This window comes from Ceratosolen solmsi, unplaced genomic scaffold (assembly GCF_000503995.2).
Source record: "Ceratosolen solmsi marchali unplaced genomic scaffold, CerSol_1.0 scaffold33, whole genome shotgun sequence".
NCBI classification, from domain to species: Eukaryota; Metazoa; Arthropoda; class Insecta; order Hymenoptera; family Agaonidae; genus Ceratosolen; species Ceratosolen solmsi.
Window position 1 is genome coordinate 1,824,183 of NW_011948438.1, and position 12,867 is coordinate 1,837,049.

Here is a 12,867-nt window from a genome sequence, read left to right on the forward strand (position 1 = left end):
GCGGCGATCGCGTCGATATGACGATAAATCCAAATAACAACGCCTCCCCCCCCTCCGCCCCACCCTTCCACTTTCCACAGTTTTAATACCCGCGAAGCAATGGTAGAGTGAGTCGCGTCTGGTGAGTCGGAGCGTTCGCGATATCGCAGCGATATTATAGGAGAGTGCGAGTGCGAGGTAAGGCTGGGAGAAAGGCGATGATCGATCATGTAAGGATAATCGCACGAGGCGTTGGCAGCGCGTCATAATTTCGAGCGGCAGCCCTGGCAATCAGTCTGGTTCCCACACACAGGTGTTTCTTAACGTCGGCGGAGTTGGCCGGTGAGTCTCTGCCGCTCGCTGCCGTTTTCCACCGAACTGCAGGAGGGTGGATGGGTGGATTTGTGGTTGGTCAGGAGAAGGGGAAGTGCGCAGCAGCCAACCTCGATCGCCGCGAGCCTATAATAAGAAGTCTGCCCTTTACATTTCCCACGCGCATTGTATTGCATTGCGCTCGTTACGATTTCGCTAACTACAAAATCCTTTTGATCCCTGTTTTCTTATTCCTCTCCTCTCCTCTCCTCTCTCTCTCTCTCTCTCTCTCTCTCTCTCTCTCTCTCTCCCTATGTATCTATCTATATATGTATACCTACCTACCTACCGATCTATCTATCTATCTATCTATGTATATGGTCGTAGACATCATTGCTGGTGGTGAAGGTGGAGATGATAATGGCGGTGACGACAGCAGAAACGACAGTAGACGACGAGCCGTCCACCATCGCCATCCAGACTTCTTTCTCACTCAACTTATTATAATCTTTAATCTTACTGCGCTTATGCGAGTGACGTACTTAATAAAACCCTACTGTGTTGTGCCCGACACCTCGCCAATTGTATTTTAAAGGGACTCCAGTTGTCTCTCCACACTCTCTCGGCCAAATACGCAAATATTTCGTCCGCTCGAGTTAATTTTTTTTATTTTTTTTTTTTTATTTATTTTTTTTTTTTTTTATTGAATCCAGTAGACGCATTGATTCCTCTTGCGCATTATTCCATTGTACTTTGAATGATTTATTAAGGTGGTGATTCCGAACTGGATTTCACTCGATGGCACTTATTCTGAAGATTTTCCGTTCACTTTGAGAGCGGTGCCCGAATATACAATGATTTGGCAAGATAATCGAAACAGCTTATAACATTGTATCTTTAATTAGCCGCGGGAATGTTATATAATATCTTTGATGATAATAGTCTCGCTTCCGTAATAAAAAAAAAGTAAAGCTCCGCATTAGTTGTTTGATTAAAAAGTTTTCCTGTTTAATTCGAGCGTCTAAATAATAGGTACATTTGAGCGTCAAGATTTTCTGCAATTAAATTTAAATTCAAACACGTATATAAGTAAGCTCCTAACTGGGTTAAAAAGAATAATAAAGCCAGACGAATGTTGGAAAGATGCTTACTGCCATTCGTGTATATTTTGAAAATTTTAAAGAGCACGGAAAATTTAAGTGGCCTCGTTAGAGTGTGCGAGCTCCGTATCGTATTAACTAGATAGTATTTATTAACTTCCATCAAATTGTCGATTTGATAATATTCATTTTATCTACGAATTTACTATATTAAAAGTGTCCTCGGCTCCTCCATTTATCGTATTCCAAATTGACACTTGTTTAATCATACGTCCGTAGCGCAAGAAAAGAACGAAAAAGAGTCAACAAAAAGAAAAGAAAAAAACAATACGTAATCCCAACGGATTTATAATCCTTCGCTCCTCTCTTCGACAAATTTCCCCTTACATTAAAAACAATATTGCAACCCTCAACGCACTCTCTATTTATATCCATCCCCTGTCTGTGCATCATCCAGACAGTTATTCGCTCTTATTGCGCGTACGCCTGCAGCGGAACTTAATCCAGGGAATAATGGTATCACTTTTGCGCTCTACTTTACCTATCGAGCCACAAATTATTCAATGGCTCAATACGATTGAAAACTTTTCCACGTTGTAATATACTCCGACGCTACAACCATCTCGCTGTTTGTTTGAATGTTTATTTATTTATTTATTTTTTTTTTTTTTTTCATACTTTCGTCGCAAAGTAACGTATAGGGCACGCGACTTGGAGTCAACAACGTAAAGAAAAATTACCCGTAATATAACAAGATATAAGCAATTATTTCACGAAGTAATTTTGTTCGGCCAATGTCGATGTCGCCAATGCTCACCTTCTTCCTATGGCCAATTCATTTCGTTCAAAGTTCGCGCGTGGACAGGTTCTATTATTTTATTTTCCGCGGCTAATAATTTATATTTCGGGATGAAAAAATTCCATAAAAGCCGAACAGGCCCGATCAATTTTCCCGTTTAATTACTTTGTTAATTATCGCGATAAAATTAACCATTTTCGCCTGCATTGGCTACGCGCGTACATTGGCTTTGCAATTATCCAATCGATCGAAAGAATTAAAATTAGTTCAATGCATTATCATTGTTGCTGATACTAGTGTCATATACATATTCCCATACAAATTAATATTAATATTATTTCATTTAATTACCTCGTCGGTGATACTCGTATATAATGTGAACATAATTTAATTAACCTAATTAAATTCTATCGATTAATCAAATTTTTTATTTTTATTATTATTATTATTATTATTATTATTATTGTTATTGTTATTATTATTGTTATTATTATTATTTATCCAAGACATTATCGGTTTGGCAGGACTGCAACTTCATAATCATTCATTACCATACTAGATCAATTAACAAAACGATTAAAGGAGCCGACGATTTTTGCACTTTAACATAAACTTCATGTGCGCTCCGTTACAAACCTGCGACTCCTCCCTCCTTCTTCCCATCCCCGTCCTGCCCAAAATCCTGGTTGAGCTCGCCACTCGCGCTTTACAAGCGAAATTGCTCTCGGAACAAAGAGCGCGCGATGACTCGCTGTAAAGGATGTAGGGAGGACGCCCATTACCCAGTGATAACAAAAAGTTCCGTGGCCTGGAAGTTTTGGATCTCGGAGCGGTGTAAAGCCCTAAATAAGCACAAATTCATTCGTATGCCGCATTGCGTGCGACATCCGGGAGATGGGACCGGGGGTGGGCGGGGAAAGAATCGAAGTGGAGGGTTCATTAGCGACACCGTGGTAGCAGCAATGCAATGGCATATATTATCCATACATCTGGTTTCACAGGTTCCTTGGGCACGTCGGTCTTCGACCCAGATGTCTACCTCGTGGGTGCCAGTGGCGGAGTTTACGCCCTTCTCGCCGCCCATCTCTCCAACGTCATGCTGAACTACAACAATATGGAATTCGGCATTGTTCGGCTCATCGGTATTGTCATTATCGGTAAGTTAATTTGCAAGCTACTTGTCGTCTCGAGATATCCATTATTTATCCATACAATTGTACTATTCATTATATCTATACATATCCAGTATACACGTCCATATATATATATATATATATATATATATATGCATATAAAATAAAATATATAATTTTCAAAAATATACAAATACATAAAGAAAATACCGTAAGATATATATATATATATTTTTTTTTTCTTTCGTAATTGCAAGCTCTTTGGCTTATACTTAATGTCGCTAAAGTTTTTGCTCGAATAGATATTTAAATTTCAACGTATATACTTAATTTATACACAATTCTTCTTTTCTATTTGTCTCTAAGTTGTTTAGATTTACTTACTTTACGAACTTATGCGCATGACTTTTATTATAAGCAGACAGTAGACATCGAACTGTCAAAATATATGCAAGTACATTTATAAAATATGATTTTGTAAAATATAAATCTCGTTTATTAATGAATGATAAATTAATTTATACATATTTCTGTAGACACTTAATTATTTAATTATTTATAATTTACTTTTTATCTATGTGAATTAGTTATACAAATCAAGGCTGAAAGATGTTTTCTAATTTTCAAACTTTTGACAAACATTATGTCAATATCGTGTTTCTCCTCCATTCAACCGTATATTACATCATTGCTTAATTATTATTATTTTCATATAAATATAATGTTACATATAATAATTTTATAAAGTAACTATGAGCTAATAGATAGAGCCAAGATTTTCTTCAATTTAAATTTGATTAGTTAGAAACGTATTGTTTGTAAACAAACGGTTATTTAATTTTCTAGAAGTATACAAAAAATTTACGAATTTCTTTTAAAGATGTTCATTGCAGATAAATAAATGAGTATTAAAAGAAAGATCGTCCGCAACTTTTTAATATGCCAAATGCGTTTGTTTTCATCGTGAAAATAGCTCTTGTAATTTTGCCTTCCCGACACTTACTCGAGACATTTCGTGGATCTTTCATATTTTATAAGTTACGATCGGTAAGTTTAAGTTATGAATCGAAAGAGGAGAGTTTGAAAAAATCATTAAGTTGTCAATTTGTCGAAAGATAATAATGTAAAATCAATTTGTCCCATCTTCGTTAATTAAAATTCGTTAAATAACATAAAAATATTCGAGTTAAACTTTGCTTTGAGATAATGTCTTTTTGCGGCAACCTTTAAGCAATGCTTAAAAAATAGGAGAGAGAGAGAGAGAGAGAGAGAGAGAGAGAGAGAGAGAGAGAGCGATAGTGGAGCGGCACTCTTGGAAACTTTTTGCGCCTGAATAAAATGACAACGAATGATGAAAAAGTTCGAAACTTATGGCTGAACTCGCGGCGCAAATGAAATATTTAAAAAAGGAAAAAAGGAAAGGCAACGAAACCTCCTTCTGTTTGACGAGCGCCTCGGATTCCTGATAATCATCAATCCATTCGTCGACGCGTCCATTACTTCGCCAAACTTTTTAATTAAAAGATAAAGAAATGTCTCTTTAGCTCTCGGCTACTGCTGGCCTTGCACTTTTTTGATTTTTCCGATGCTTTACAGTGCTTTTTCGCACTTTTCGGTAATATTAGCAATGCCGACATAAATCGTCGAATTAAAGCGCGTTAGTCTAGAAGTGGCGGGCATTTAATGAAAAAAAGATAACATCGTTCATCCGCACGCAGCAAAAAGTTAGAATTTCAATTTTACGCCGACTAGCCCCACCCCCACCCCTGCCGTTCGTTTAACTAAAAAACTCATCCTCTATCGCAATATTTATTCCTCCAATCCCTTCATTCGATAAAGGTGTACAAGTATTATTGAAGGAATATTGACGACTATCGTTGACATTTCTCGCGCAAAAAAAATAATCCCCAACCATTTTTAGTCGGCCCAATAATTCACAAAGATCATTGGTAATACACACGACCATTAACCCATATTGCTGCATTCCATTGGCAATACGCGCGGCCGTATGTGGGTAGGGCAAACGGGGGAGGGCGGCTGATGGGGCCGCATATCCCCTACCTCATTAAATCAGCAAAATCATATTTGCCCCTCACACTCCGCTTCATCAAAGCTAGGCAGCCATTAGCTACGTAGATAATTTCGCTTTTGCAATAATGCAAAATAACACTGCGAGGTGGACATATGACGGGACAGTAGAAAGTCGGGACATTAAAATTGCGATAGAATTTGCACGCAAAATACTTAGTAGTAAGCTGTGGTAAGCCCGTACCTAATAAATTATACTTGTGCGCGCAATTGTCAATTTTTTTTGTTTTTGTTTTATAACAAAATCGTTAAAAGCATTATTATTCATTGTACACGCTCGTGGCAACTTCATCCTTTCGAATTCAGTTTCGCTCGTCCTGGGGGGAATAAAATCGGATAATTGATTAGCAGCTGATAGCAAAAAAATTATATTGCGATTAAGAAGAAAAATTTAAGCGCTTTGGAATAATTTTCAAATTAATTATCGTTCAAGAATGGAAGATGAAGTTTTATCCTATTAAAGAGATAGTAAATAATTTCTCCTCTTTCTTCAACTTTTTATGTGCTATTAGACATTTTTATAATCATTTATAGCCGATAACGTTACCGCGTAAAAGCAATCTACTCAATTTCCAAGATATTTTATTCCTCCGTATTATCATTTATTCGGCCTTATTTATCCACATTTTATTGAAAACTGATACTCAACAATAATAATGACATTTCATTTTCATTATTTAAATCCAGCGATACACGTGCAAAATAGCTTCCCTCTAGGGCCCCCTCTGCATTAACAAGGCCATTATCTACATTCATCAATTGTTCACGATATTAAAAACACATTAGCGAGCAGTATTTATAATACGCAATAAAAAGGAGAGAAAACGAAGTAGTGGCGGGGGGGCATTTATACATTTGTTCTTATAATTACATTCCTCTTAAAATTGTTAGTACATTGAAATCCATAATTATCGTCGTAATGGCTGAACGCTTCAAATTTCCAAACGTTCATTATTTGCCATTCGGTTTTCAGCATATCCACAGTTACCTTATCCTCCTTTTCCCTCGAATAGACGCATATACAGGCTCATGCAATGTTGCCGAGACTTTGTAAATTCGTAATCAACGCGACTCATCGCACGCCACGTCGAAAATTCTCGCCGAAATAGCATTCATCGTAACGAACGCTTAAGTCGAAAAGTGTAGTCAGCACTTAAATTATCACCCACCTCCTTTCCACATAACCGTCTCTCTCTCTCTCTCTCTCTCTCTCTCTCTATATATATATATATATATATATATATATATACATCGCTATATATACTCCTCAATTCACAGCCACCATTATCATCACTCCACCTGATAAATTGTACTTTTGGACTCGTTAGTTCATTGATCAGCGCACGTGAGATTTTAGAACTAAGGTATGCATTTGCGTATTACTTGCCCCATCGAATTTTTTCGAGACTCACTCGCAAATAAACAATACCAATCATTCGCGGCAATTTGTGAATTATTTTCTGGTTTATACCGTGGTACTCGTCGTTTACGCTTATTGCGCAATCCATTTCGTCGATGAGATTAAATGGATAAATTATTCTGAGAAATCGAATGTTCTACCATTCTTCAAAGTCGCCTCCTTTTCCTCATCTAAAAGAGAAAAGGAAGAAGCCCACGCTCCCCGAATATTTTGAAATAATGAGAAATGCCTTACGCGTTAAAGGGGAACAAAGGAAACAAAACAAAAAAACAAAATGACGCGAACTTATCAATCCATAGGCCCGACTGCATTGCTCGACTCAATTTATCTGCTTGCGTTTGGAATTGAAAATTTAAAATTTAAAATCCACCCGGCCAAATTGTTTCTCAATTATAATTCGCCTCGTCATCGCTGACCATCCCAACCCCATCCAACCCTCAACTTGACGCAATTAATCGCCCGATTATTTATTAAACTTAAGGAATGCCCGGGGACTCCCAGGAGCAGTAAATTTCCCCGAATATATAACGGTGACCTTCTACACCCCTCACCTCCCCCTACCCTACCACCCTACCCGCCACCAAATTCTCCAATACATTGCGGACCGTTGAAAGTTTAAAAGGTCCGTGGGAGAGGTAAGATGGAGCGAAACGCGGACTAATCGTGTAGCAAACGTCTTTCTTGCGCGCGAAAGTCAAAAGTCATTGAGAGTTGGGAACGTAATCCACGAGTAAGGAGTCAAAGATGTAAGGTCGCCGAGTTGAAATGGTTAGAAGCTAAGACCAGGTGAATTAAGTTTACCCTTAGCTGGTGCGTTAAGACATGGAAACGAAGTTAGCTTGTTTCGAGGCAAGAGGTCTGCGTGGGTGGATGCACGAGTAGGTGAGAGTCTACATCGCACTCGCATCGCTTTATCGAAGCCGCTTATATTACCCTCCACACAGTTTCACTCGCAAAAGGGTGTAAACTCTTATATTATTGCCTTTAAATGGCCGTAACTTCGAATCTACGGGGACTCTGCAACTTTCTCGCGATCTCTTACAATTCGCCGATAATATTTCTGTATCTAGATTAATTGCGTTAAGTCGTTTTCAAACTCGAGGCACTTATCATTAATACGATTATGAGAACGTACCGGGAAAGCTATTTTATTTCGTACTTCAACGGAATCTACGAAATTATAATACGAAATTTTTATTCGTTTGCCATTCAAATGATATGGACGCTCTAGAAATTTTCAACTCTTACATTTTATTACACTTTATTATATTACGTTATATAAACAAAACAAAACAAAACAACAAAACAAAACAAAACAACAAAACAAAACAAAAAATTGGTGTTTCTAGTAAATTGTAATTTTATATATTAGAAATATTGCCAGTAGTACTCGCATTGAAAAATGAGTTATTCTTAAGCTAATTAATTGGATGCGCGGGTACACACGCGCACGCGCATGTACAACATTATATATATATATATATATATATATATAGAGAGAGAGAGAGAGAGAGAGAGAGAGAGAGAGAGAGAGAGAGAGAGAGAAAGGAATGAGATAAATGGCTTTCTTCATTTAGCGCAGAAACTCACAGAGTGTAACGATAATATTGTGTAAAGTTATTAATTCGGGTCCAATAGAGCCTCGTGACTCCATTGCGAACTTATCTCGCTTCGAAAGATCCAATTATATCGTTTATTTTTATAATATAATAATTCTAAACTTCGATCTTTAATGATTCAACGTTAAAAACTTTTCTTTTATTGATAAATTTTGACTTTATGGAAAAATTTATACAAATTTTATTCGCTCTTCTCATTCACAATTCCATTTAACACTATTTTAGTCTGCAGTTTAAATTAAATGTACTGTGTAATGTTCATTACGCCAAGTACATCAATGCTGGGCGATTTTCTTTATTCCTCTCTTCTTTTTCTTTAATAATTCTTAGTTGATAATATAATTTATTGAAAAATATATGTATAACTAAAATTACATTCGTAGTGTCCAAACGTCATTTGTATGAATAAGAAAAAAAGAACAACAAAAAAAGTGTCTCGTACATCGTTAAGCAACAACTTTCTCGTTTTAATTTAAAAAACACTTCATATTTACGCGAGTATCGCTCATTATTACGTTCGAGCACTTTGATTCTCCAATCATGCAATACCAAATACATTCGATATTTACTTGTTAATATAAAATCGAATCAAAGCATCAAATCCTGTCTATAAAATGCGCATCAATTGATATATTAAAACTCACATCGATGCTTAAGAGATATTTCGTGAAAATATATCGTGTGATAATAAGTGCAAGTCCACTGCGTAGGTGGAGACAAAACAAGAGAGTGAGCTGATTATAATAGAAATATGATAATCGGAAACTCGCTTAAAAGATGCTCGTATCAATGGTGAAGTGCATATCGATTATGAGGAGGAGGGGGAGGAGGAGAAAGGGGGAGAGTGTCTTCTTCCTAGACTCCAGAGGCTTAAAAAAAACCGTTATTGTCAAAGTAGTCCAAATAAGCGCCGCGATTTTTGGATTATAATTTAAGATTGACAATTGTTGAAGATGGAACGTTGCGAGTAATTTAAATATCATTTCAATTGATGTTGAATTTGATTAAAAGTCCCTTTAATCTTCATTCACACAACGATTATCTAAAGCCCTAAGGGCAGAAGCAACTATTCCTCCAGAATTGTCACAAAAATGTCTCTGCACAGCAGTATTCGTAGCATCAGTATTTTTTTTTTTTTTTTTTTGGCAAATTAATTTTTAAACGCAAGATATTAGAAACGAAAGAAGAAGAAGAGAGAAAAGAAAGAGAAAGCGTATACGTGCGCGGCTTCGAGTGGTGACTCCTTCTATTTCTATTTCGTGCCAAAGTTATATATTAACCGCTTACATTTTGATACATAGCACACGGCTCGAGATTAATGCTCGAATTTTAATTATAAATGTGGATTGAAATGAAACGGTACATATTCACGAGATTTCAAAATTATCTACACGCTACGCGAGTGCTTAGGAAATTTATCCAACTTTGATTGTTCGACTCGATCGGCAATTAATTGAAAGTTGTGTACGTACTATACTCGGCTACCCGCTACTCCGACGGCCGCTCGCATTCGCACAATTATAAACTACTTGACGCGAAGGGATAAAAAGGATCCTTTTGAAATTTCGCAGCCCAGGGCGAGCAGTGCCGAGAGCCTTATAAACGACACCGGGTTTATAACGTGCGAATAAGATAAAATATCGAAACGAACGCTCGACTGCTGCTCGGGACATAAGGTCAGTGTGCTGCGCTCCTTTAACGAAACATCGGGGCGCGCGATATTTTTGCGCAAAAGTCGAACGCGCGAGGATTGATCGATGCTGGGCTTATCAGTTTTGTACGCCCGTACGTTCCGAGTGCCAATAAAATTGAGTAGGCACACTCGCCGCCGTATTGTTTGTTATCCCTCCGCCCATTGCGCTACTCGCGGTAATGAGCACTCGAGTGCTCGAGTACTGCGACCGATTGCCATTAGCCGGGTGCGCGGTGTGCGCCCGTGCCCGCGCCACACCGAGAGAGCCAAACAACGAGAAAGCGAGGACGACCGTGGTGACGGCGTGGCGCGCCGCGAGGGAAAGGGACGCCGGAGGTGTGACGTGAGCTGCGCTTGCGTTAAGTGCGAAAGCCGGCGGCGGCCTTTTTCCCCGCGTCTTTACCCAATTAATTCGCGATTAAGACTCGTCGGAGCGATTGGATCGATTGTGAGGCTAAAGAGAGCCCGAGTTGATTAACAAAGCGGACTCCCCGTGAATTGTCGAGCTTTTGTTTGATATTCCTTAACCCAACCTCGAGCGCAAGTTTTCAGCAAATATATCGCTACGTTCGCTTGGCGGCCTCCAATGAGCATTAAGCTCGGGCGCGGTCTCGACGTATAAGTAGCTTGCCAATAAAGTATTCAGCAAGTCCTTAAATCACGATCGTAAACGTCTTTCATAATATTTACGGCATACGACATTATCGCGCCCGTAAATCTCCGTACACGCGCGTATAACGCATAAAAAGTGGAATGAGTAACCATAAACTTCGATTGTGGGTGATAGGTAAATTGAGATGGGAAAGCGCAGGATGAAAAGTCGCCCGACAAATCGCTCTTTCTGAGAAAGAGTCACGCGGGTGTCGAGCCTCGTTGTTTTTAAAAATTCAACCATTGGATTCTCGCCCGGGAAAGAAAAAGCTCCGACGTACTCTTCGTACTCCGAGTTCTCCCTCCTTTCAAGGATGAGTTGGGACACGCGCTTTTCACTACCACCACCACCACCACCACCACCACCACCACCACCACCACCACCACCACCACCACCACCACCACCACCACCACCACCACCACCACCACCACCACCACCACCACCACCACCACCACCACCACCACCACCACCACCACCACCACCACCACCACCACCACCACCACCACCACCACCACCACCACCACCACCACCACCACCACCACCACCACCACCACCACCACCACCACCACCACCACCACCACCACCACCACCACCACCACCACCACCACCACCACCACCACCACCACCACCACCACCACCACCACCACCACCACCACCACCACCACCACCACCACCACCACCACCACCACCACCACCACCACCACCACCACCACCACCACCACCACCACCACCACCACCACCACCACCACCACCACCACCACCACCACCACCACCACCACCACCACCACCACCACCACCACCACCACCACCACCACCACCACCACCACCACCACCACCACCACCACCACCACCACCACCACCACCACCACCACCACCACCACCACCACCACCACCACCACCACCACCACCACCACCACCACCACCACCACCACCACCACCACCACCACCACCACCACCACCACCACCACCACCACCACCACCACCACCACCACCACCACCACCACCACCACCACCACCACCACCACCACCCCCCATCTTGATGCTCTAACACCGCAACGGCACCTCTGCTGTCTGCTTCCAACTTTGTCTTTCCACTCTGTCTCTTTCACACTGCTTCACCTCGCCGAGTCTCGTTTTTTATAAACTATGGGATGAGTTTTTTTACGAAGGCAAGACGATGTGCGACCCGTCTGCACTTTGTCGATTTAGAAATTTGCGGTAACAAGGAGGAGGAGGAGGAGGAGGAGGAGGGGGGGCGGGGAGCGGCAACGGTGGTGTGGACGAGTGAGTGATGAGAGCAAGTAATTCGTGCGAGTCGTTTAGTGACTTTCTAAAGAAGGACTTTCCCTGATCGCCCGTCTTATCGTTAAATGTGGCCTTTTAATGTGGGGCAATGCTTTAAAATCCTTACAAATAATGTTAAAAATAATTTTCAACTAAAAATTAATTGGACGCCGAAGGCCTTCCCTTTATCCCGACATTCGTTAAGAATGAAAAGAGACGGCAAATACCCTTATGCCAATTGAACTAAATTTTAATTAGTTGTTTATCAATGCCCATTAATTATAAAAAGAAAATATATATGAATTTCGTAATTTTATATTGTATATAAAATTAATCAATGTGTATTGTTCACTTTAAAATAAAATTAATTGTTCTATTTTACAAATGTCTAAGTAATCTGAAAATTAAATTTTATTTGCAGAGTAACGCATACGTTCTGATATAAAAATAAAATTCTTATCAGAGAAAAAAAAAAATGTTCGTAATATTTACTATGACATTTTTTTTCACTCGTTACATCAATTTAAAACATAAATTGCAGAAGCTTCATTGTTTTCTTCAATTTCAAAATGATCATTGCGTATTACCATATAAACTTTTTAACGCATCCCTAAAGCTTTATGTTATTTTTGCAAAATTTTATCAAACGGCAACTAATTATAGTTTTTTTTTTTTTTTATTATTTTAATATAAGCCAAATCAAAAGGAAACTATATAAATCTGTTAAACTTTTATATACGCTTTTAATGGAACTTTTTTTTTTTTTTTTTTTTTTTTTTTTTTTTTTT

At 39.3% G+C, this 12,867-nt stretch overlaps 1 protein-coding gene across 1 annotated transcript in view; it reads left to right on the forward strand.

Moving 5' to 3' along the window:
* Positions 1-12,867, forward strand: part of LOC105365351 (protein rhomboid-like) — a gene marked incomplete at its 5' end in the record, with an annotated part of 47,165 nt that overhangs the window by 31,726 nt on the left and 2,572 nt on the right. Inside the window, one exon of the mRNA XM_011503488.1 lies at positions 3,192-3,347. Within this exon, the coding sequence (XP_011501790.1) occupies positions 3,192-3,347 (156 nt within the window). The remainder of the gene's footprint in view (positions 1-3,191; positions 3,348-12,867) is intronic.